General features: G+C 51.6%; 1 protein-coding gene across 3 annotated transcripts; it reads left to right on the plus strand.

The window, feature by feature from the left end:
* Positions 1 to 11,517: 11,517 nt before the first annotated feature.
* On the plus strand, positions 11,518 to 20,463 carry Bbc3 (BCL2 binding component 3). 3 transcript variants are annotated; one of them, XM_076927350.1, is made up of 4 exons: positions 11,518 to 11,607; positions 14,852 to 15,140; positions 16,392 to 16,582; positions 19,383 to 20,463. In XM_076927350.1, the coding sequence occupies exons 2-4, from the start codon at positions 14,867 to 14,869 to the stop codon at positions 19,497 to 19,499; spliced, it is 582 nt and encodes a 193-aa protein (XP_076783465.1). In that variant the 5' UTR covers positions 11,518 to 11,607; positions 14,852 to 14,866; the 3' UTR covers positions 19,500 to 20,463. The 3 variants fall into 3 exon arrangements, with proteins under 3 accessions (XP_076783465.1, XP_076783464.1, XP_076783463.1); XM_076927349.1 differs by lacking the exon at positions 11,518 to 11,607 and adding an exon at positions 12,323 to 12,622; XM_076927348.1 differs by lacking the exon at positions 11,518 to 11,607 and adding an exon at positions 13,171 to 13,295.
* Positions 20,464 to 25,890: the final 5,427 nt, after the last annotated feature.

The following is a 25,890-nucleotide window of genomic DNA, read 5'->3' on the forward strand; positions in this document are numbered from 1 at the left end:
ATAAACATGCACACATGCACATACAGAGTGCACAGATGCACATAAACACAAGCATACACCGTAGATGAATATATATACAAACATACATAGACACAATATCACACACACCTACAGGCATGCACAATCCCCAAGACACAGACACAGCCCCAGGACAGTCAGCACTAACCATCTTTTTAAAGTCACTAAACCAATGCACAGTTCACACATACCACTACACTGACACACAATGGCCTTGTCACAGTAACAGTGTCACAGCCATAAGCCCCCACTCCATACTCGAGGGAGATTTATAATCAACACAATGTCACGAATGTGTGCACAGTCCCAGGGACACGCAACTCAACCTGCAGACACAACCCCAGTGATATACAATGACACATGGCATTGTATACATAATGTATATGCTTGGTGGCAGTGTATAGCATGTAAACACACCCATTACTATGATGTGCACACAGTCCTACTGGTGCCTGGCATGGCAGACAGCATCAGAGAGACACCCTGACATCCGTACAGAGATCCACAAACCTTCCCACACATTCGTGGCTGTGACACAATTCCAGTGTCACACAAACAACCCCACATAGGAACCATAGCATTGACACATGCCAGCCTACGGCTTATATCTGCACATTTTTCACAGGAAAGCATCCCAAGGACTCCTATAATAGCCCAAGGACTCAACTATTTGTCTCAACGCCCTGACACACACATATCACCATACTTAGCGTGCTAACAGGAACCATCACACTGACACACTAACCCCCTGACACGATCACTTTTATAGAACAACTCCCTAACACACTGGCCACACGCCTAGAGGAAACTGTCACCCACATAAACACATCATTCCTGCCCTGGTCCATGGAAGCTAAGTGCACGTGGGATGCTGGGGGAGGGATGCAGGGAGGACGTGTGTTTGTGTATTTGTGTGCAGTTCCTCCCCCTTCCTGCACTTCCTGGGGGCGGGGCCAAGCGGCTGCCGCTGTTACCGGGTAAACTTCCCCGCCTCCCCCCAGTGCGGCCATTAGTCACCCCCCCCCCAGGATGATGTCATCGCCTCATTCTGGAGGCTGAGTAATCCTAGTCTCCGCCCCCTCCCCCCAGGTACCAGGGAAGGGGCGGACCGCACCTGGGCTCCACTGAGAACTGAAGCTGGGGTCTGAAGCTGAAGGCTCGGCGCCTTTGGTGTCCCTGGGGTAGGGACTGAGGAATCTGGGCCTCTCTAAAGTGACTTAAGAGTGCAGTGCATATCAGTGTCCCCGGAGACTGGGGGCTTCCAGCCCTGAATCGGTGGTAGCAGACTTATGGATCTTTAAGGCTCCAGGTCTTTTTGTTAATTCTCACTCACTTGCTGCTTTGTGTTTGGTGTTGGGATGAATTATTTGTTTGTTTGTTTGTTTGTTTGTTTATTTATTTATTTGGCAGTGCTGGGGACTCAGTCCAGGGCTTCACCCACACTAGGCAAGGAATCCTTCACTGACCTACACCCACACTTTATTTTTTTTTAATTTTTTAGTGACTTGTAGTCCATAAACACTATAAACTTTCTATCCTCCTGCCTCAGTTTTGCAAGTAGCTGGGAATGAATACAGACCTGTATAACTGGGCTCTGCTTGTTGGTGTTTTTATGAAAACAGGATCTCACTTTGCAGCCCAATCTGACCTGGAACTCTTAGCAATCCTCCTGCCTCACCCTCCTGGGTGGTACAGGCATGAATCACCATATCTATTCAGTTCTAAAGTCTCAGGCAGCCCCAGGTGCTCCCCACTTTCACTTTAAAGGCTCCATCTGCTCTCTGGCTGAGGCCTGGGATAGATTGAGTGCTAAGGGTACATAATAGATGTGAGGTTGGGTCTCCTTGGTTCTGGGACATCAACAAGCTGGATCCCGGGAACAAGTAGTTAGAGGAGAGAAGAGTGTGCAGGTCAGAGCCTCAAGGATGGGCATGTGACCACATGGGTGCACTAGACATAAGTCTGCTGACTTATGTGAATGTGTGTGTGGTGGTGGTGGGGCATGTCTATCAGTACCAATATGGTAAATTGGGCTGGGAGTTCCCCGGGGCATCAGAGGGTCTGTTTCCCAAAAACCCTAGTTCCTATGTCCTGTGCGGTGAGATGTGGGTCTTCATTTTCAAAGGACCATTCAGACATGCCTGCCTAGCCTTTCACACATATACACACCCAGTTTGTTTATTTGTTTGTTTTTAAATAAGGTCTCATATAATTGAAGCTGGCCTCAAAAACTTACTATGTAGCCAGAGATAACCTCGGGACCCTCTGGCCTCTACTTCCCTCTCTCTATGCAGATCATGCTGACATTAAACTTACAGAGATCCTCTTGTCTGTCTCTGCCTCCCAAGGGTTGAAATAAAGATACGAGGCACCATGACTGGTGATGTCCTTTTTTTTTTTTTTTTTTTTTTTTTTTTTTTCCGACTCTGGAAGTCCATTGTGTGTGTTGCCTTTCTATTTTTGAGAAAGTTTTGCTATGTGACACAGGATGGCCTCAAACCCTTAGCAATCCTCCTGCCTCGGCCTTTGGAGTGCTGGGATGGCAGGGCAGCATCAACATATCTAGTGTACCATTGTTTCTGTGAAGCCACAGCTGAATTTTTCTTCTGTAAAAGTCTTCCAACTTGTTTTCCACAGCCGGGACTCTGAATTCTGTTAAGGGCATAGGTAGAGCCACTCCCTGCCTTTGTGAGGTCACCCTGCAAAGGTCTCTTTATGGAAAGGGATACTTGGTGGCTATTTTCCTAAGACAAACTCCATGGGACCTCCCAGCAGTGGCGTTGGGGCACTTTGCACATCCCCTACCCCACCCCCACCCCTTTCCATCCCTTTTTAACTGCACATCCTTGCCCTGAAAATGTGTGCGGGGCAGCATGAAGAGCCGAGGTCTCACCCCAACCGGCCACAGAGCTCGCGGGCCGCACAGCCTGAAGCTCCCCGGGGCCCAACTCCCCCGCACCCCCGCCTTACAACGAGGGCTCCCCCAGATCCGGGAGGACTTTGGCGGCGGCCAATGAGAGCTCTCGCCGTCTCCGGGAGCCGGGCTGGCTCTGCCCGCCTGGCATTGGGCACGCGATGGGCAGCGGCGGGCGGGGCCTGGGGACTCCTCGCGTCTGGTTGGGCCAGGCTTGTTGCTGGGTAACGGGGCGGCGAGTTTCCCCTGGCAACGGCGGCGAGTACCGCTCACTGGCTGGCCGAGATGGAGGCAGGGCGCGGGCGCAGGCAGGCCCCGCAGACCCCAGCAACAGCGCGGCCCCCGCCCCGCGCAGAGCTGTAACCTTCACACGCGCAGCCCGGACCCTGCGGACGCCAGGACGCCCCGCCGCCCAATGTATTCGGGCCCCGCGTGGGGACACAGGATGTCGCTCCCAATTCTGACCAGGGCCCTGTGGTGGAAAGTTAAGTCCTTCCCAACTCCCGAGCTGCAGTTTTCTGCTTTTTACATTTTTCAGTTTTATATTTTAGACAGGGTCTCATTCTGCAGCCCATGCTGGCCTCCAACTCACAACAATACTCCACCCTCAGCGCCTCAAGTTCTGAGATGACATGTGTGCATCTCTTCCACGCTGAACTGACAACTGCTTATTTTACGATATATTTTTTTTTAATTGTTTTTTGTAAGACAGGTAGCCCTAGCAGGCCCCAACCCCATGCACACCAGGCTACTCTCAAACTCACAGCGATGGGTCCACCTCTGCCCTCTGAGTGCTGGGTTTAAAGACCTTCACCATCACGTCTCTCTTACTCAACTTTACTCTTGAAACAAGGTCTCATATAACACAGGGCTGGCCTCTAACTTGCAGCAATTCTCCTACCTCAGCGCCTCTCTCTCTCTCTCTCTCTCTCTCTCTCTCTCTCTCTCTCTCTCGGGTGCTAGGATGACAAGGGTGTAACACCATGCCTGACTGACATCTGTTTATTTATTTTATTTTAAATAATTTCTGAGCAGGGTCTCCTATAGCCTAGAGTGGCCTAGAACTTACTGCCAGTACAAGATGACCTTGGACTTCTGACCGTTCAGACGTGTACAACCACACCCAGTCTTATGGGGTGCTTGAGACTGAGCTGGGGGCCTCGTGAATCCTTAGCAGACAGTACAGCAGAGCCGCGTCCTCAGCCCTGACACCTGAATTTTGTTTGTTTGTTTTTTTGTGTGTGTTTTTGGAGACAGGGTTTCTCTGTGTAGCCCTGGCTGTCCTGGAACTCACTCTGAAGACCAGGCTGGCCTTGAACTCAGAAATCCACCTGCCTCTGCCTCCCAAGTGCTGTGATTAAAGGCGGCGTGCGCCACCACCGCCCAGCGACACCTGAATTTTGGAGCCTGCATCTCACAGGGAAAAGTGTAGCTGCTGGAACGGTCCTCAACAGGTTTCGGCAAGCACTCCAAAACAAGGTCCACAGATGTTTGGTTTGGGGGCACATGAGGAGAGAAAGACAAAAAGAAGCAGAGATACTCCACCAAGTTATCTGGGAAGCTAGCATCAAAGTCTGGGGCCTCATCCACAGCCCTGTGCTCAAGGCTCTTGAAGAAACATGGCTGAGGGTGGCCAGCCTGGGCTGCATACTGAGACTCTTTCTCAAAGAAAACAAAATAAAATTTAAGAAACTGGGAATGGGCCAGGCGGTGGTGGTGCACGCCGCCTTTAATCCCAGCACTTGGGAGGCAGAGGCAGGTGGATTTCTGAGTTCCAGGCTAGCCTGGTCTACAGAGTGAGTTCCAGGACAGCCAGAGCTACACAGAGAAACCCTGTCTCGAAAAAACAAAAAAACCCAAAACAAACAAACAAACAAACAAAAAAGAAAAAGAAAAAGAAAAAGAAAGAAAGAAAGAAAGAAAGAAAGAAAGAAAGAAACTGGGAATGGGGAGATGGCTCCGTGGTTAAGAGCACTGGCTGCTCTTTCAGAGGACCTAGGTTCAATTCCCAGCACCTGCATGGCAGCACACAACTCTCTGTAACTTCAGTTCCGAGGATCCAACACCCTCACACAGACATACATACAGGCAAAACACCAATGCACATAAAAAAAATCGGGGGTGGTGGCTCACTTTCATCATATCAGTACATAAAGGTCTGAAAGAGGAGAATTAGGGCAGGTTCAAGGCCAGCCTGTGTTACAGAACGAGACCCAGACTCAGAAAGCCAAACAAACAAATAAACAAAAAATAAGGGCTGAGGATATAGCTGAGCAACAGAACGGTTGATTAGACTAGTGCAATCACGGCTCTGAGTTCAGTCTTCAGCAGAACAAAACAGGAGCATATGAGGATCTGGTCAGCCTTGAACTTTGGAGCATCCTGTCAGATGTGCACCAGGGACTGCACTAGTTTTACATTTCAACTCACTAGAGGGATTCTAGGCAGGGGCTCTACTACTGAGCCACACCCCTAGCCCCTCACTGGAGGATCCTAGTCAGGGGCTCTACCACTGAGCCACACCCCCAGCCCCTCACTGGAGGATCCTAGGCAGGGGCTCTACCACTGAGCCACACCCCCAGCCCCTCACTGGAGGATCCTAGGCAGGGGCTCTACCACTGAGCTACATCCCTACTCCAGGGAACATTCTGCCTTGTTGGGAGAGGTGTCAGCTCCTTGCCAGCAGGTCCAGGCAAGAGGAGAGCCATCCGGTCCTGCCTGGTCTCTCTGGTGCTGAGTGGGAGGGTTAGTGTCATGGTTAGTGTCGAAGGCCCAAAAGAAACATGCCCACACACCCGGTAGGGAGTCTTGTCGAAGCAGGAACTCAACTTTAATGTAAAGTTGTTTATATAAACTTGGAGCATAGGGAGGAGTTTTGGTGGGTTGAGATGACTTAGGGGACCAGGAAGGGTGACCGAGGGTATGGGGTGACTGACAGGGCAAAGCTCCACATCAGCAACAGCTGAGCAGAGGCGGGGCCAAACAGGTCCTGTTTAGTCACCCCGTACAGAAGTGACTAAGACAGGTCTCAAACTCGGTCTCAAACTCTAGAGCTAAGCTTAGGCTCTCCCACAAGGCCACAGAAACTGGAGCCAGGCTTGGGTTTGCCCACAAGGCCCAAACCAGTGCCGAAATGAGGCCCAACAGAGAGGTGCTGTGGTGTCCTGTGGGTTGAGGACATCAGATGTTACTAAGCATGCTACAGTGCCCCACAACAAAGATGTATTCAATCCTAAATGTCTATAGAGCAGAAGAGGGGAAGCCCAGGTCTAGCCTGACCGTCTGCCCAGACACTCTCCACCCACTCACATCTCTGTCTCTCTGTCTCTGTCTCTCTCTGTCTCTCCAGTCAAGGTTTCTCTGTGTAGTCTCAACTGTCCTGGAACTCACTCTGTAGACCAGGCTGGCTTTAAACTCATCAAGATCTGCCTGCCTCTGTCTCCTGAGTGCTGAGAATAAAGGAGTGAACCACCACGTCCAGCTGACAACGTTTCAAACCTTGGAGTCCTGCTAGGATCCTGGAAGACAAACTTTTTTGTTTGTTTGTTTGTTTGTTTGTTTTGTTTTGTTTTTTGTTTTTTCGAGACAGGGTTTCTCTGTTAGTCTTGGCTGTCCTGGAACTCACTCTGTAGACCAGGCCTGGAAGACAATCTTAACATGAGAATGGAAGTGCCATCTGTCTTCAATCTCTGTCACCCTAGATCAATGGTTCTCAGCCTTCCTAACACCTCACACTGTGGTAACACCTAGCAATAACATTATTTTCATTGCTTCTTCATACCTGTAATTTTGCTACTGTTATGAATTGAAATGTAAATATCGGGTATGCAAACCCTGTGAAAAGGGTTGAGAACCGCTGCCCTAAGGTAAAGGGGTCTGGAAACACAGCGTTTGGAGCTGGGGAGAAAGTTTGATCGGTGAAGTACTTACGACATAAGCTTGGGGCCTGAGTTCAGTTCTAACACCTGCATAAAAAGCTAGATATTATAGTGTGGGTCTGTAACTCCAGCATTGGGCGGCAGAGATAGGAGGACCCAGGGCTCACTAGCTAACTAGTGTAGACAATCAGTGAAAGACCTTGTCTTGAATAATAAGGTGAGGGGCTAGAGAGATGGCTCAGTGGCTAAGAGCACTTGCTGCTCTTCCAGAAGACCCAGGTTCAATTCCCAGCACCCACATCACAGCTCACAACTGTCTGTAATTGCAGTTCTAGGAGATCTGACACAGTCACACAGATAGACACGCAGAAAAAAAAAAAAAAAAAAAAAACACGAATGCACATGAAGAGAAAATTAAATAAGTTATTAAAAAATAAGGTGAGTAGCCAGGCAGAGGTAATGCAGGCCTTTAATTCCAGCACTCGGGAGGCAGAGGCAGAAGGATCTCTTGTGAGTTTGAGGCCAGCCTGGGCTACAAAGTGAGTTTCAGGACAGCCAGGGCTACACAGAGAAACCCTGTCTCAAAAAACAAAAACAAAAAAACCAACCAAACAAACAAAAATCAGCCTTTGAGCCTTTGACCCATTGGCATATACTTTTAGCCACAATCCCCAGGAGTCCCTAATTCTTCACAGTGAAGTAACTTTCTTACTTATTTGAGATGCTGAGGTTTGAATCCAAGGTCTCTTCCATGTTCTACCATTGGGCCATACCTTCATCTCCACACATACACTGGTGGGTAAGGACTCTACTGCTCCATACACACATACACTGGTGGGTAAGGACTCTACTGCTCCATACACACATACACTGGTGGGTAAGGACTCTACTGCTCTTTAAAAAAATAAATAAATTTATGCCAGTGAGTGGGGGTGCACATCTTTAATCCCAGCACTCAGGAGACAGAGGCAGGTGAATCTCTGTGAATTTGAGACCAGCTGCTACAGAGTTAGTTCTGGGACATCGAAGGCTAGATAGAGAAACACTGTCTTGAAAACCGAAATAAAAATAATTAAAAAAATAAATTTATTTATTATGTTTGTGCACGCACACATGCTGAAGTTCAGTAGAAAACTTGTGGGAAGCTGGAGAGACGGCTCGGTGGTTACTCTTCAAAAGGACTGGGGTTCAATTCCCAGCTCCCACATGGCAGCTCACACTTGTCTGTAACCGCAGTTGCAGGGCACCAGCACTTTTATAGACATACATGTAGGCAAAACGCCAATACATGTAAAGTAAATAACTTTAAAAACAGTTACATTAGAAAAAAAAAAAAAAAAAAGGACCTGGTTTTCTCTTTTATGTAGGTCCCAGGTATCAAACCCAAATTGCTGGCCTTGATTGTAGGTCTCTTTAGCTGATCAACCATCTTGGTTTTATTTATTTATTTATTTGTTTGTTTGTTTGTTTATTTATTTATAGACAGGGCCTCTTTATGTAACCTTGGCTTTCCTGAAACTCATTTTGAAGACCAGGCTGGCCTCAAACTCACAGATTTTCCTGCCTCTTCTTCCTGAGTGCTGGGATTAAAGGTGTGCGCCCCCACTACCCAGCTCTGCCTAGCCTTCTTGATGGTCCCAGCTGAGTTATATCTGCAGCCCTCATTCCACTTTTTAAATTTTGGGACATCAGTAAGTTGCTGTTTTTTTTTTTCCCCATCTTCCCGCCTCACCCTCTAGAGTAGCTGGGATGACAGGTCTGAAATACTAGGCTGGCCTTTACCACTTTGCTTTATTTGGTAATGGCTCTTGAGATTAGCCCTCAGGTTTAGAGTGACAGGGTGGAGGATGCTGGAGATGCTTCTGAGAGGGGCTGAGACCTGGCTCTACACAGCCTCCCTACCCAGTCAGATTTCCCACCCATTTCATACTTAATTCCTTCTTAAAGGAACATTCCAGTCAGTCTGATCTGCCATTAGTGACTGGAGGTCACTGGATGGTGAGAAAGGGACCTCGGAGGGACTATAGGCCCAAGGCCTGTCTCCCTCCCAGCCACTTCCCTGTGAGGCCCTGAGCAAACACACTGTTCCAAATTAGTTCTACTAATGACAACAGCAAATACTGATTAGGCCTTCATGTCAGACGCTGCATTTAATGACTTGGAGAAGCATCTCATTTAATAAGTCAAAAGCAGGGTTGTGCTGGTGCCTCTGAGTTTGACCTACACTTAGAAATACACCTTTACAGCACTGGTGGCGCACGCCTTTAATCCCAGCACTCAGAAGGCAGAGGCAGGCGGATCTCTGAGTTTGAGGTCAGCCTGGTTTACAGAGCAAGTTCCAGGACAGCCAGGACTACACAGAGAAACCCAGTGTCAGGGGAAAAAGAAATATACTTTTGTATGTGCTGTGCATTCGCTATGATTTGCTGGTTTGTGGTAGGATCTCATACGTCCTGGGTGTAACTCAAATCCCCAATGTAACTGCCTTACCCCAGTTTTGCAAGGGCTGGGGTTACAGGCAGACTCCCTCATTGCTTGCTGAGGACCAGAGCCATGGCTTTACGCATGCTAGGCAAACACTTTACTAGCTGAGCTGTATCCTCAGCATATACATGTGGGGATTTGTTTTAATTTAATTATTTTGTAGATGTGAGGTGCTGGGGATGGACCCCAGGGCCTCATGTTTGCTGAGCAAGTGTTCTCTTTGTTTTTGAACTGTGGTCTCTCCATGCAGGCCTTATACTCTCTCTCCTCCTGTCTCTATAGCTCCAGGGCTGGGATCACAGGCTTGGGCCACCATATCTGGTAAAAGGTATACTCAGACTCATTGAACCTGTTGTCCCCAAAAGGAAAGGGTGTACTTTATTGCCTATATACATTTGTCAATGACTGATGTAAGCTGGTGAGGTGGGAGGCTCGGGGTGATGGTTGTCCATGATTGCAGTGACATCCCCCACGACCACACCTTGTAGTCTGCACTAGACCAAAGTACCACAAAATCTCGGGAGAAAGGGTGAAGATGGAAGGAATGAAGTGTGTGTGTGTGGGGGTGGGGTGGGGGGGTGGGAATCCTAAAATCTGCAATCTCAGGTTTTCAAAATAGGAAGATCGCTCATGAGATCCTGACCCCAGATTTGCTTGGAGATGTTTAAGTTCCTAGTCCCCTCTTCTTTGTTGCTTTTTTTAAATTTAATTAATTAATTAATTAATTAATTTTGTAGATTATTCTGAGGCAGGATTTTTTTTTTGTTTGTTTTTTTGTTTTTTTTTATGTAGCTGTCTGGCCTAGAAGCTGCTGTATTTGAAGTCTTGCTTCAAATTCACAGATATCTTCCTGCCTCTGCCATAAGGGCATGCGCTACCATACCTAACCACTTTTCTATTTATTAATTCTTTTCATACAGTATGTTTTGATCATGTTCTTACGCCTCCCCCAGTTCCTCCCAGATCCTGCCCACCACTCTACCCACCCAACTTCATGTTCTATCTCTCTGTGTCTCAGCAAAACAAAACTCTCCGAAACCAAAAATCAAAACAAACAGAAAACCAAAAAGACTAAACCAAACCAAAACTAAACTCTGGAAGAAGCATATAAAATAGCAGTCTGTTTTGGGTTGGCCAGCTACTGAAGGTGTGAGTGTCAGACCCATCTCAGAGCATATAAGCCCAGTGACAGTCCACTGGAGAAAACTGTCCTTCCCCTCAAAAGGAATCAATTACAAATAGCTTCTGAGCTAGAAGTGGGACCTTGTGTCCTACCCTACTCAGTGCTGGGATTTTGTCTGTTTTGAACCTGTACAGGTGATGTTTGTGTGTGCACACAGACGGTGTCACAGCCCTGTTGTGTCCGGAAGACACTTTTCTTGGAGTCACTGCCACCTCTGGTGATCTTTTCACCCCCTCTTCTGCTTGGATCCCTGAACCCTGAGGAAAGGACTTTGACGAAAACATCCAATTTACAGCTGAAAGCTCCAAGGTCTTTCACTGTCTGCAGATGGTCCGTTTGTGGGTTATTTTATTTTTAATTGTGTGTGCGTGTGTGAGTATGTGGACACAGACAGGTGTCTAAGGAGGCATCAGATTCCCTGGAGCTAGGGTAACACGCCATTGCAAGCCACCTGATGTAGGTACTGGGAACACAACCCAGGTCCTTGGGAAGAGCTGTAAGCACTCTTAAAACCGAGCTGTCTCTAGCACTTGCTCCATTAAAAAAAAAAAAAAAAAAAAAAATCACTTGCTGTGCTCGAAAAATGGGCCTGGGACTCACTGTGTAAATCGGACAGACTCCAACCCTGCAACCACGCTGGGCTTCATCCTCCAGAAGTGCTGGGAAGACAGGTGTAAGTGACCGTGGTTTTTTTTGTTTGTTTGTTTGTTTTTTTTTGTTTTGTTTGTTTTGTTTTAAACAAATGTCTCTCACATGGCTGTGTGACACCCTTTCACAGCCAGCCCAGTGCTGGGCACCCATAGGTAAGGTGACAGTTTGGGTGAGACACAGAGAGTCTGTCAGGTGCCATGAGAGACAGATGTCCAAGGCTTGGTAGGAGAGGTCACAGTTTCAGAAGGGAAGGGAAATGACTTTTAGAAAAGGGAAAGGAAACAAAAACAAGACTTGATGAAATAGGGTGCTGGGGGCTGCCCGGGCATGTCAGTGCCAGGAGCTCAGGGCTGCCTCTTCCCCACGTGTCCAGTGCCAGATTGGTATTACGCCGGGCCAGGTGTTTATGTTCACGAGTGTAGCCCACCATCGAGCCACTTAGCAGGAACCGGTCCCAGGAGTGACTTTTGTGAGCACAGGTCAGGGGTCAGTTTCTTCTGTATGTGACTGGTGTGTTTAGTAGGGTCAGCTAGAGGAATCTCGTGGGTGGGTGTGCTTTGTCAGCTCTTGCGGGTGCCAGCCCCGGGGGGGGGGGGAGTGTGATTTTGGATCCGGGTGTGTGTCCTTCTGAACCTGTCAGGGAGTTGTTCTGAGAAGGGGTGTCAGGTTGAGTGGAGACACACGGGTTTGTGAGTCTGAGCCTGCTTGAATATTGTTTGTGCAACAATGTGTGGGGTTGTCACTGTCTGTGTGTGTCCCTGTGAGCCAACAAGGAAGATAATCTGGAAGTCTGGGACTGTGTGAGCTTGTGCGCCCAGGCCCTTGTCCCAGTGTGTATCTGTGCCTCTGGTCTGACTTTGTGTCCCAGTGTCAACAGTGACTCAGGGCACCCTGATGGGTGCCAGTCCGTTAGTCTGAGCGTACTCCTCGGGTGTGGGTGTGGGTCCCAGTCAGTGTGTCAGTGTGTCAATCGTGTGTCTTGACACCCTAGGTCTGGGCTGTCCCCACGGTGTTCCTCCTGCCCTGACCAGGCCTCGCCCCGCCCCTCTGGCTGCCGGGAAACCCCCCGCGCGGAGGTAGGGGGCGCGGCGCCTGCCTGCAAGCCCCGACTTGTCCCCGACTTCTCCCCGGCCGCAGGCGGGGCCCTGGCGTCACGCGGGGGCGGGGCGTGGGAGCCAGCGAGAGGCGGGGCGGGGCGGGGCGGCCGCCGAGCGAGCGGGGCCCGGGGATCTGCCGGGAGGCCTGAGAAGCTTCGCAGATCCACATGCGAGCGGGGCGCCCAGGAGGCGGCGGCGACACCAGCGAGCAAGCAGCAGCGGTGATCCGGACGCAGACAGGAACGCACCAGAAGCAGCAGTAGCAGCCACTGCAGTTAGAACAGCAGCAGCCGCAAGGAGCCTCAGTAGTAGCAAGCAACTCGGCGGGCGAGCCCTCCAGAAGGCAGCCGCCCGCCACCCCATCGCCTCCTTCCTCCGGCGTGTTCATGCCCCCGGGGTGAGTGCTCACCCCGATCCCTGAAGCTGCTTAGAAGCAGCCAGGCCAGGAGGGCTCCCTGGAGGAGGTGACGGAGTGCACGGGCAGAGAGGGCGGTCGCCTTGCATACCCGCAGCTTGTACTCCAGTTTTCATCACTGGGACTAAGGCTGGGCCGGGCGGGCGGAAAGGAAGCACCTGGGACTCGGGGCGCCCCGTCTGGGCGCACAGGTGCCACAGCGGTCTGGCGGGTTTGTTTACAAACAATGGGGTTCGGGCTCGCCCGCGCCCCCTGGTGGCTAGTGAGACCGGGGAGGAGCGTGGCCCCGGGCTCGCTCGGGTCCCCCGAGTCCCACTGCGGGAGGGTCGGGGTGGGGGGTGGCACCGAGAATCGGCCACACCCAGAGCGCGCGCCCGCCGGGGGCGGCGACAGGGGGCGGCGGAGGCTGTGGCTCCCGCGGGCGGGGGCTGCGCCCCAGCAACAGCCGGTTATTGGCCCCGCGCGCGCTGGGCGGGCGGGGCGGGCGCACGTGGCGGCGTGGAGGGGGCTGTGACAGCGGAGGGGCGGCGGGGACCGCGCGTGCGGGGCTGTGGATCTGCAGGTGTCTCGCCTGGGTGTGTGTGCTCGTGTCTGGCTCCCGAGTTTGTATCTCTACACCGAGATGTTGGCGTTTGTCACCCGGAGGGGTGTCTGCGTGAGTCCTTGCCCGCGTGTCTGTGGGGTGGGGTGTACCTGTCCGTTTACGGGTGTGGGTGGCCAACCCCCCCAACCAGAGTTGTATCCGTGTGCTCTTAAGGGATGAATAGGGGGATCTGTCGCTTGCCCGGTAGTGCTAGTGGTGGTGGTGCGGACGATGGGGGCACTTGAGCTGTGTTTGTGTGTCGCTTGAGTGAGCTGTGTTGCTGTGCAGGGGTCTCGCCCGAGTGTGCGCTGCGTGTGTGTGTGTGTGTGTGAGCGCGCGCGCGCGCGTGCTGTCTCTGGGTGTCTCCAAGACAAGCATCTGCTGCACCCAGCTTTTGGGATGGGATGCCACCCAGTGCCTGATCGCTCCGTGGGTGACTTCTGAGTGGCAAGAGGCACAAGGCACACTGAGCATGAAGGGCTCTGGGGGTTGGGGGAGATCTAGAGGGTTCAGTGCCAGCCTCTCTCTCTGCATGCTGTGTGTGTGTGTGTGTGTGTGTGTGTGTGTGTGTGTGTGTGTGTGTTTTGGGTCTGAGGGGTTTGTCTCCGTGATCCGTGGCTCCTATGTGTCATGTGGTTCTCTCTCTATGTAGTGTTTATACCAGTCACGTGAGGCCAGTGTTTTCTGTCTCTGCATTAGGTGTGTGCTGCTGCGCTCTGTGTGTGTTTGTGTGTGTGTGTGTGCATGTGTGTGTGTGGTGTGTTTTCTGGGGCTGACAGTTGGCTGTGGTGTATTGGGACTGAGAGGAGAGGCTGGACGGATGGCTTCTACCAGCTGCGGCTAGTGCCTCCCCATGTGGCTGGCCCGCACGCGAGGGAAGATGATGTATCTGGTTGTGATGACATGTGTCTGTGTGTGGCTGTTCCCAGCCACACATAGCTCACAAGCTTAAAGTTGAGGGGTGCACATTCAGGTGTGTTTTGAGATGATGGAGGTGCGTGTGCTAAGGTATAGTAGGGGTGCCTTGTATCTTCGGCTTGTCTGTGTGTATGCAGGAGAAACACGTTGCAGTCTCGAGTCTGTTGTGCTTCAGTGTGTGACGGCTGCATTGTGGGTGGGTGAGCGCGGGCATGTCAGCAGCGGGTCAGTGTGAGACTGGTGTAAATGTGTGGAGGGCTCTAGATGGCTGCGTGTGCATGTCTGAGTGTGTCCCCATGTGTTTCTGAGTGAGCCACCTCACTGGGGGCAGGAGGGGCCGTGAAGTTGGACGCTTCTATGAGTTCTCTGGTGTCTTCCCTTTACACACACACACTTGGGTTCGGTGACAGCAAGGTGTATCCAGGGAGCCCCAGCACCCCTGCTGCGCTCTCTTCTGTTGAGAAAGTTCTCCGTGGCCCAAGCCCTGAGAGTCCTAGGCAGTTTTCCTGGCGGACTTTGCTACAAATCCCAGACGCAGTCTGTGCGCCCCTCACCTCCGCCCCGGTGCGCCCATCACCAGGTGTCCCGGCCAGGCTGTCCCTGGGGTCATCCCCTCCTGGGTGCGAGTGACCTCCAGGCGGGGTGTCTGCGAGGTAGGGTCCTGCAGCCCCTCTGCAGTCGCCCCGCTGACCTCCCGCCGTGTCCCGCAGGCTCCAGGGAGCGCCATGGCCCGCGCACGCCAGGAGGGCAGCTCTCCGGAGCCCGTAGAGGGCCTAGCCCGCGACAGCCCGCGCCCCTTCCCGCTCGGCCGACTGATGCCCTCCGCTGTATCCTGCGGCCTCTGCGAGCCCGGCCTGCCCGCCGCCCCTGCTGCCCCTGCCTTGCTGCCGGCCGCCTACCTCTGCGCCCCCACCGCCCCGCCTGCCGTCACCGCCGCCCTGGGGGGCCCCCGCTGGCCTGGGGGTCACCGCAGCCGGCCCCGAGGCCCGCGTCCGGACGGTGAGTGCCCGCCCTGCACCCGGGGAAGCTGAAGCGGGAATGGAGCTGAGTGGGGCCACCGGGAGGGTGTGGCCAGTGTGGTCTTTGTGTAGCAAGAACCAGGAAGACAGAGTGGGAGACATGGATGGAGGGGCCAGGTCGAGTGGGAAGTCCCTCTTGGAATCTGACTGCAGTCCCCCGAGTTGCAGCCCACGTCCCTTCCCGGACCTCGGGCAACAGCTGTTTCTCAGCTCCCCTCCCCCAGCCCGGGTCCCTGGGCTCCCCCACCCCCCATGAGGATTGCAGTGGGAAGGAGTGTGGCCAGTGGGAGGATTGTCACCTCAGGACTTTGGGGAGGGGTCGGAGGCCTTACCCTTTTATTTGAATCTCTTTGGCACTGGCAGAGTTAGTCCGCAGTCCCTGGGGAGGAAGGAGAGGGGGAGGGGCCATTGTGTTGGGAAAGTCCCCTTCGGGGAGAGGGTGAGGCTCAGGGAGGGAAGGGTTAAAGGTCCCTCGCCTGATGGGCTGTTAACCCTGTGGTGCCCGGCTACAGGGAATGGCCATCTGAGTTTCCCTTTCTATCTGCCCCACCTCCCCATACAGACTCCTGAGCCCAGAGGTTAAAGAGAGAAAAACTTTCCAACTTTCCCTGGGTTTCAGGACTAGATTCAGAGATAATAGAAACTGAGGCCCAGGACCTGATGTGACAGGACGGAGGGACAAGGATGAGCTCTAGAGGGGGTGGGGCACAAAGTCTAACCCAGTACCCTTGCCACCCCCACCCAAGCCCTATTCCTCTGGGTTAGCCCCGGTCTGGTCTTCTGGTCATCAAGCCAATGCCACATCCGGGGGTGTGGCCTCACTGTGGTTGGGCAGGAGTGAGCTGGAGACCTGAGGGTAGTGATTGGGTGGGGTGAGTGGCGGTATCCCCGTGTGACCTTGGTCACTTCTCTGGGTGGAACCTCAGTTTCCCCGTCTGTCAAATAGAGCAGGCTGGATTTGACCCTGTATTAGAATAGGGGTACTTAGGTCGGATAAGTTGAGGGACTTCCACATTGATATAAGCTTTAGTGGGTAACTGGCCATCCAGATGACCCCAGAGCCACTTCCTCGAGACTCCTTTCTAGGGCCTGCGGGGAAGAGTGGGAAAAGGAATTTCTATGACTGAACAGAGAAGCGGAGGAGAAAGCACGGTGTAGCTACCTAGGTGGCTCCGGGACGCCTCCGGGCAGACTGGGTGGATGGTGACCACGCCCCTTTCCCCTCTCCCAGGTCCTCAGCCCTCGCTGTCACCAGCCCAGCAGCACCTAGAGTCGCCCGTGCCCAGCGCCCCGGAGGCCCTGGCGGGAGGCCCCACCCAAGCTGCCCCGGGAGTGCGTGTGGAGGAGGAGGAGTGGGCCCGGGAGATCGGGGCCCAGCTGCGGCGGATGGCGGACGACCTCAACGCGCAGTACGAGCGGCGGGTGAGTGCGGGGCGGCGGGCAGGTGGGGAGGGGGTTGCACGGCCCCGCCAGATGTGCTGCAGCTGCTGGCCCAGCGCGCGCGAGGTCGCGCCGGGGACAAGCAGATGGGGGTGTGGGGGAAGGAATCGACTGGATGCTGGGATCCGGTGGGGGCCAGATCAAGACCGGAGCCCCAGGCAGGGTCGGTGAACGCTGTTCGGAGCCCGCGGTCGCGGGGACTGAGGGCGGCGCTCGGCGCGGCGGCTCCTATATCCCGGGCTATTTATAGCCGGTGAGTCAGCAACGCGCCGCGCCCGCCGCGCCCGCCCCCGCCGAGCTGCGCCCCGCAGCGCCTCCCGCCGGCTGCTTCGCGCCCGCACTGCCCTGGGCCGGGCCCGTCACTTAGTCCCCCTAGGTCGGAGCCCCCCATGGAACCCCCAGACCTCGGTGCCCGCCCCTAGCGCTGTGCACTCTGCACATGGCCCTTGCATTGTTTGCTGAGACACAGAGAGAGAGAGAGAGAGAGAGAGAGAGAGAGAGAGAGAGAGAGAGAGAGAGAGAGAGAGAGACCCCCACTGACGTTGGTTGGATGGGTATAGGTCCCTCTGCTCCCTGTCCCTGTCCCCTACCTTTTGTAAAAGGGACATCCTCCCAGCTGCGACTCACTTCCAGCAGGTTTATTTTAATTTTTTTTGCACCCGCTTATGTGCACAGCCAGGGGCGTTGTTTTTAGCTCCCACCCTGGCTCTGGCGCGCCTTCTAACTATGGCTTTCCAAAGTCTTCCATCCCCCTTCATTGGTTACCACTGAGCACATCCCAGAGACATAGCCAAGTAGCGTGGCCTGGTGGCTGCTTCCTGTAATTCCCACCTACTCAGGAAGGGAGAAAGTTCAAAGCCAGCCTGGGCAAGCTAGTGAGTGATACCCTGCTTCAGAAATAAAGAGCCTTTGAGGTGGCTCAGAGGCTAAAGGTGCTTGCTACCAAAAGTGATGAACTGAGTTTGATCCTCAGGACCCCCCATAGTAAAAGACAGTGCTAATCCTACATAGTGCTCTTTAACTTCCACGTGTGCTGCACATCTCTCTCTCTCTCTCTCTCTCTCTCTCTCTCTCTCTCTCTCTCTCTCTCACACACACACACACACACACACGTTAAAGAGGGCTTAGTGGCTAAGAGAACTCTTGCAGAAAACCAGAGCCATATTCCCAGCTGACAACTGCCTGTAACTCCAGTTCCAGGGATCCAACTCCCTGTGGTATCTGCCAGCACATACACAATCAACTAGTTTTTTTAGTTTTGTTTTGGTTTTGGTTTTGGTTTTTAAAGTTTAGGGGACGTTGATGTCGCTCCATTGCTGGAGCGTGGAGCGCTTGCCTAGGAGAGACACTGAGCCTTAAGGTCTGTGGGTCAAGGTCATCCTCAAATACATTTTCAGTTCCAGGACAGCCTGAGCTACATGAGATCACATCTCAGAAGCAAAAAGATTTTCTTTTCTTTTCTTTCTTTTCTTTTTTTTTTTTTTTTCTTTTCTTTTGGTTTTGCAAGACAGGGTTTCTCTGTGTAGTCCTGGTTGTCCTGGAACTCACTCTGTAGACCAGGCTGGCCAGGAACTCAGAGGTTTCCCCTTTCCCCCACTTTCCCACTACCCCTGCCCAAGTGCTGGGTTACAGGTTCCCACTCAGCTGGGCTTTTTAAAGACCTGCCTGGAATCCACCAGTGAGTGACAAAAGGGGTCGCTTAGCAGGGGACATTGTTTAGTTTTATTCTTTTTTTCTCTTTTCTAAGAGACGCCCATCTCTGGCTTAACCCATATGCTGTTGTCTCCAGAGTGAACACCCAGCTCTGTGCTCCCCTAATATGCTAAGTATAATGATGGTGGGCTCACAAGGTGGCACCCACTACCTTGCCCGGCGGCAAGGAGGAGGAGGGCACAGGAGGCCTGGGCTAGCTCTGGGCATGTACTCCAATGGGGTCATTTGCCTGACATCTTTGAAGTGGATTGCATTCTTCTTTGCAACCAAGAGGGTGAGCTGGGTGAATCTGCTTGGCCATGTAGCCAGTGGAGACACCAAATAAAAGCCTCTTCTCTCCCTTTCTTTCTTCCTTTCCTCCTTTCTTTCTTCCTTTCCTCCTTTCTTTCTTTGTTTCTTTCAGCACTGGCTGTCCTAGAACTCACTATGTAGACCACCATGCTAGGCCTGCCTCAGCCTCCCGACTCCCTGGGATTACAGGCCTGTGCCATCACTGAGGGAATCTAGACGCCAAATCACACTTTTTCCTCTGCCACCAGGGAGAGAACAAGGGTTTCCCTGAATCCAGCATTGCCAAAAGACACCTTCTCTCAGCCTTGCTGGGATGGCATGCTGTTCTCAGCTCTCCTCCTGAGTTGTTTGAGAATTGCTAAGGCTGCAGGGCCATTCCTTGCTTTCCTTGCTCCCTCCCACATCCCAACAGCCTTTCGTTTGGTTGGTTTGGTTTTTCCAGATAGGAGCCTGTGCTCTAGCACAAAGTTAGTGAGTCGTGCTAGGATTCAGAGTGCGAGCCACCATGCCAGTCTCTCACCTTGAATGGGCTGCATTTCAGCCCAACCCTTAGAGCCCTTGTGATTTGTAAGGTGATTGTGCTAGGCCCTATGCTGTGGGGATTCTGCTCCTGCCCCTTCCCACCTATCCTGGGAGAGTGTGCCCTGGTGACTGAGGGGCTGAAAGATGGCTGGTAAGAGGGTTGCACTCGGTTTTGGGACCAATCTCAAACCCACACCTTGCTCACTCACCCAGTGTCTGCGGGTCCAAGCTAATTCCCACCTCTTTCTCTCCCCAGAGACAAGAAGAGCAGCATCGACACCGACCCTCGCCCTGGAGGGTCATGTACAATCTCTTCATGGGACTCCTCCCCTTACCCAGGGATCCTGGAGCCCCAGAAATGGAGCCCAACTAGGTGCCTACACCCGCCCGGGGGACGTCGAAGACTTGTGGGGCAGGACCCCCTCCGCCTTCTGACACCCTGGCCAGCGCGGGGGACTTTTTCTGCACCATGTAGCATACTGGACTGCCAGCCTTGCTTGTCCCAGGGGCAGGCAAGGGAAGCCACTCGAGCCCGGGCAGCCTGGGTGCACTGATGGAGATACGGACTTGGGGGACCCTGGCCTCCCGAAAGCCAGGGAAGGGAGGGCTGAAGGACTCATGGTGACCGAGGGGGTGGGGACCGAGCCGCCCGCCTCTGCCGCCCACCACCATCTCAGGAAAGGCTGCTGGTGCTGGCTGCCCGTTCCAGCTGCAGGGGGGACTCTGGGGGTGTCCCCAGTGCGCCTTCACTTTGGGCCTGGCCTCAGGCCCCTGGTGCTTCCCCCCCTCCTCCTGAGGAGGGGGCCTGTGAAGAGCATATGAGCCAAACCTGACCACTAGCCTCCTGGAGCCAGAGAATGGGGGGCATGTGAAGGCCTTCTCAACCCAGTGCCCAGCCATCTTCCCTGAGCCGCCGGCGGGTGGTAACTGATGCCTGCCTCACCTTCATCTGGGGGTGTCCAGGAGGGGTCCAGACTGTGAATCCTGTGCTCTGCCCGGGACCACCCCCCCCCCAATTCCCATCCATCCCATTGCATAGGTTTAGAGAGAGCACGTGTGACCACTGGCATTCATTTGGGGGGTGGGAGATATTGGCGGAAGCCACCCCAGCCTTAGTCCCCAGGGCAAGCGCTGGGGAGGAAGATGGGGAGTCAGGGAGGGGGGAAGTCTCAGAAGAGGGAGGAGTCTGGGAGCGGGGAGGGATGGCCCAGCCTGTAAAATACTGTACATGCACTGCTGTAGATATACCGGAATGAATTTTCTGTACATGTTTGGTTAATTTTTTTTGTACATGATTTTTGTATGTTTCCTTTTCAATAAAATCCGATTGAACAGTGGACACTCTTTGTTAGCCGCACCAGCGGCAGGGCATCCGGCACGACCAGTGAGGACAGGAAAGAAACTGGGACTTGTGGACTTTTAGGGGCTCTCATACTAAAAGGCAAGCTAGGGGCTGGTCTGCTGGCAAAGGCTTATCATAGCTTCTTAGAAGGCTGAGCAACTAAGTGAGACTCAGTCTCAAATAATGGGAAGGGGACAGCCGGTAAGAGCACGGGCTGTTTTTCAAGAGGGTCTGCATTCAGTTCCCAGCACCCAAATGGCAGCTCACAATCTGTAACTCAAGTTCCAGGAGATCTGACACCTTCTGGCCTCTGTGGGTACTAGGTAGGCATATGCATAATGCCCATTACCTACAGACAAAACAAAAAAACACAAATATGCACATAAAATAAGTAAATGGGCTGGAGAGATGGCTCAGCGGTTAAGAGCACTGGCTGTTCTTCCAGAGGTCCTGAGTTCAATTCCCAGCAACCAAATGGTGGCTCACAACCATGTGGTATGTGATGAATGTCTGCAGGTCAGAAGAGGGCATACATAGTTGTGAGAAGCCTGCGTGCAGGCATTTGTGCAGATACAACCCTCATATACAATTAATTAATTAAAAAACAATTTTTTAAAAGTAGTGGAAAGACTGGGAATATTGCTCAATGAGCCCCTACCTGGGATCCCCCAGTGAGGGGCTGGGGGCGTGGCTCAGTGGTAGAGCCCCTGCCTAGAATCCCCCAGTGAGGGGCTGGGGGTGTGGTTCAGTGGTAGAGCCCCTGCCTAGTAGGATCTGAAGGTGTGGCTCAACCGAGCACAAGGCCCTGGGCTCAATTACTTATACCAAGAGAGAAAAAGGAAGGCAGTTTGGGAGAGGCAGACAAGTTGTAGCTACACAGAGCTGGCAGCTACTGCTGTAGTCTTAAGAGAACAAGCAAACAGTGGGTATAATACCTTATGCATCTTTATTCTGTCAGGTATGAACAGTGTAATTAAGCTTGAGATTTACTGTATGAATGAATGAATAGCTTATAATTTAGAAGCCACTGTTTCAGGAGTTTGAGTTACAGATTGTGAGCTCTGTCCTGGGTGACATGGGATCTAGCCTGGCCCTGTGATCAGCCTCAGGTTGCCTCTGTGGCTGGAAGGGCACCTTGAGCTAAGATCAAACTGAGACATTTCTTGTACCATTGTCGTAAGGCCAAGCACACAGGCAGCTCTCGAGAGCACAGAGCCCAGCCTCAGAGCCTACCTTGCATTATTTTGAGAAAGGAGAGTCTTCCCTACTAACTTCCTGAGAATTTAATTGGCCCAATGCTGTCCTTGAACCCTCTCATGCACCAGCCTTGTAATGACTCTAGAAAGAGGCAGGTAATGTATCCTTTCCTGGTGGCCAATAACAGTAAAGGCAATTCAGGGGAAACAGGTCTTCTACAGGGCTGTGGGCATACAGGAGAGGAGTCTGATGAAGCCATGTCCACTGCTCTCCTGAGCATTTCCATTAGAAGACAGTGTATGTGTTCAAGAATTCAAGTGTACTGTGCATACAAAAGTGCCAAGTCCGGGACATGATGTGTGGCATCTAATCCCAGCACTCGGGAGCCAGAGGCAGGCAGATTCTTGTGAGCTGGAGTCCAGTCTGGTCTACAAAACAAGTTTCAGGACAGCCATGGCTACATAGAGAAACTTTGGGGAAGGGGGAAGTGCCAAGTCTGGTCTAGTTATATATAGAAACAATACAATTGGCTTCATTGTTCCTGGACAGTACAACCAGTCTAAAAATGCTGTAAGTGTAGGGCCGGTGAGATGGATGAACAGGTAAAGAAGTCTGCCACCAGGTGTGAGAACCTGAGTTCAGAGTCCAGACCCATTACCCGAGGAGACAACTGTTCTCCGTGGAGTTGTCCTCTGACCTCCACACAAGCACTGTGCCTTTAAAACTATGGTTTCTTTTGATATTTTTAATGTCTTTAGTAAGATTTAACCAATTAATTTTCATAAGTGTTGTATGGGCCAGATTGCAAGCACATGTCTGAAGTTCCAGTACTTGGGAAATATGGAGGCAGGAGGATCAGGAGTCCAAGGTTAGGCCGGGCGGTGGTGGCGCTCGCCTTTAATCCCAGCACTTGGGAGGCAGAGGCAGGTGGATTTCTGAGTTCGAGGCCAGCCTGGTCTACAGAGTGAGTTCCAGGACAGCCAGGACTACACAGAGAAACCCTATCTCGAAAAAAACCAATAAATAAATAAATAAATAAATAAATAAATAAATAAATAAGGAAAAGAAAGAAAGAAAAAAGAAGAAGCAACTTAAAGGTGGAAGGCAGGCGTATTCTGGCTCATAGTTGGAGAGGACCGTCTACCAAACCTGGCGGCAGGAACCTAAGGCGGCTGGTCACACCATACCCACAGTCGGGAAGCAGAGACAGGTGATCACTCCTGTTCACGCTTGCTTTCTTCTTTTTGTCTGGAATCCTGGCCCACAGAATGGCGCTGCCCAAACTTAAGACAGGTCGGTCTTCCCCCCAACCCCCAAAACGAACTCAATCTAGAGACTTAAAAGTTTGTCTCTGAGAAACTGTGAGGACCCTCCTGTCAAAGGTGACGCTCACAGTAAATTATCACAGTGTCTCAGAGAAAACCAGTTCTCACCCAGAAATGCTGAGGCCAGCCTGGGCTATAGGCAGTGAGATGCTGTTTCCAAACTATGGCCACCGGAACTCCACAGCCCACGTTCCTCCCGTCCCCTCTCTTGTAAGTCTCAAACGCTGCCATTGGATCTTCTGCTGGCATCAAATCCCGTTGTCTCACAAGGTCTACTGCACTGTCTCAACGGATATTCTTTTTCCTTTTTGTTATTTTTGAGACAGGGTTTCTCTGTCTGTAGCTCTGGCTGTCTTGCAACACTCTGTAGACCAGGCTGGCCTTGAACCACCTGCCTCTGCCTCCTGAGTACTGGGATTAAGGGAGTGCCCTCCCGCAGCCTGGTTTATAGCTTATTACTGATTTATTTTTAAATTGGATATTTATTTACATTTCAGATGTGATTTTTTTTTAAAAGAAAATATATGTAGCTGTAGCCAGAGCTGGTGAGATAGAGGGGTGAAGTCTTTTCTTCTTTCACTAGCTTGTTTACATTTTGCTTTGTGAGTTGGTGACTATACAGGGATGAGGGCCTGCTTTTCTGCTTTGAGACAGGACCATCTTCCTGCTTTGAGACAGGATTTCCACCAGGCTACTCCTCCCCACCCCCTTCTCCCCCCCCCCCCCCACTCCCCCCATGGTGCTCTGAGAATATGCCCTTGTCTTCAATCCTCAATGCTAGGGTTACAGGCACAGGCAGCCACACCCAGCCTTTCACATGGGGTCCAGGAATCAAACTCAAATCAAATCAGGCTTGAGCTTTACCCACAGAGCCAATTCCTTGGTCCTATTTATGTTTTATGGGGCTAGGGATAGAACTCAAGGGCCTCATACATAGTAGGCAAGTGCTAAATCACTAAGCTACACCCCAACTCTTCCTTCAGTTTTTCTGACTCTTGCCCTCTCTTTTTTTCTTTTGAGACAAGTTTCACTTAGCTCAAGTTGGCCTCGAACTCCCAATCTTCCTGCTTTACCTCCTAAGCATTGGCAATTGATCCCAGGGCTTCATGCATGCAAGCCACATGCCAGTCTCTCAACTCACCGTCTGAAGGGTAATGTCCATCCTAGTGGCTGGCTGGGGCAGCCCTGGACACTTGATTGAGTGTCTGGCTTGCTCACACCTCTAGCAGCACAAAAGCAGAAAGCTCAGGCTAGAAGCAGGGAATAGGGACCCAGGGTGAACTTGGATTTAGAGATTCACCTGCCTCTGCCTTCTGAGTGCTGGAATTAGAAGTGTGCTCCACCCCGACCCAGTCCTCCATTTTCTGCCTCAGTCTGAGTGCTAGGTTCACAGGTTTGAGCCAACACATTTGCCTCTTAGCTTTACAATTTGAATATTTTGTGAGTGGGAAAGATGACTCAGGCAGCAATTCTGGTTCTATAGCACAAGGCCTGTGTGCCATAGTTCAGACCTTTAGATAATTTCTCACAAGATATTATGGAGTTCTTTTACACAGTGTACATATGCTTCATGTATATGTTTGTGTGCATATGTATGAATGTCTGTGTGCATGTATGCATGTTGTGTGTGTCTGTGTGTCTGTCTGTGCATGTGTCTGTGTCTACGTGTCCACGTACCTGTGTCTGTGTATATATATGCATGTATGTATCTTTGTCTGTGTGTGCATATACCTGTATCTGTGTGTATGTATGTATATATGTATGTGTGTGTGTGTCTGTCTGTCTCTCTCTCTCTGTGTATGTGTGTAGGTCAGAGAACAACTTGTGAGATTTGGGTTTTGTATTCTACCACATGGGTCCTAGGGAACAAACTCCAGTCATTGAGCTTGGCTGTACCTGCTAAGTCAGCTTGCTCAACCTTTTTATACATTTTTTGGGCTGCAAAATTTGTTTTCTTTTTAACGATTCCTTTATTTATGTATATGAGTATACCACTCTCTCTTCAGACACATCATAAGAGGGTATTGGATCTCATTACAGATGGTTGTGGCCACCATGTAGTTGCTGGGAATTGAACTCAGGACCTCTGGAAGAGCAGTCAGTGTTCTTAACCACTGAGCCATCTCTCCATCCCTGTTTTCAATTTAATGATTCTCACCTCCATTATATTAGTACATTTTCCAGCCCTAGAATATTCATTTGGTTTATACCATGTATTGCTGATTCTAGCTATACCAGGAACCTGTACCCTGGGCTTATTTACATTCAACTTGCTATTTAGTGGAGATCTGCCTATCGCTGCCCTTGCCCAGTCTTTTCCTATGTTAAAGATTTGTTTTTATTCTGTATGTGTATGTGATCCCCCGCCACATATGTGTGTATACTATACTGTATGCTTGGGGCTTGCAGAGGATAGAAGAGGGTATCAGATAAATCCCTTTGAGTTACCACTGGTTGTAAGCCACTGTGTGGGTGCTGGGACCTGAACCCAGGTCCTCAGCAAGGTGGTACTCTGAGCCAGAGCTGTCTCTCCAGCCTTCACATTTCCTTCTTTTCACAGACCCAAACACTGAGAGTAGAAAATGTCCTGCTTGCATCAAAGATGCAGGGATACTTACAGCCAGAAGCTATGCTGTGCAAACCCAACAGGCTCCTAGAAAAATAAACCCAAGAGAAAAGGAAGCAGCTGCAGCCACCATGGCTTCTGCCCAAGGGATGCAGAACTAAGTGGCCCCACACCTTCCCAGGAAGAGGCTCAGCATCTCTGCTCTGCACATGTCCCCGTCCTGACATGGCTGCTTTAGAGAAAGATGAACTTTTGTCTACAAGTTTATTTCCTTCTTAAAAATTGTCACAGTATCAGGTGGTTATGGTGCATCCCTTTAATTCCAGCAGTAGGG

This window comes from Arvicanthis niloticus, chromosome 29 (genome assembly GCF_011762505.2).
Source record: "Arvicanthis niloticus isolate mArvNil1 chromosome 29, mArvNil1.pat.X, whole genome shotgun sequence".
Lineage (NCBI taxonomy): Eukaryota > Metazoa > Chordata > Mammalia > Rodentia > Muridae > Arvicanthis > Arvicanthis niloticus.

Excerpts from the sequence above, each read along its gene's own strand:
- Bbc3 (XM_076927348.1), top strand. The coding sequence starts at position 13,263 with ATGTTGGCGTTTGTCACCCGGAGGGGTGTCTGC. Across the intron at positions 13,296-14,851 it reads TCACCCGGAGGGGTGTCTGC|GCTCCAGGGAGCGCCATGGC; the intron begins GTGAGTCCTTGC and ends CGTGTCCCGCAG. Across the intron at positions 15,141-16,391 it reads CCGAGGCCCGCGTCCGGACG|GTCCTCAGCCCTCGCTGTCA; the intron begins GTGAGTGCCCGC and ends CCCCTCTCCCAG.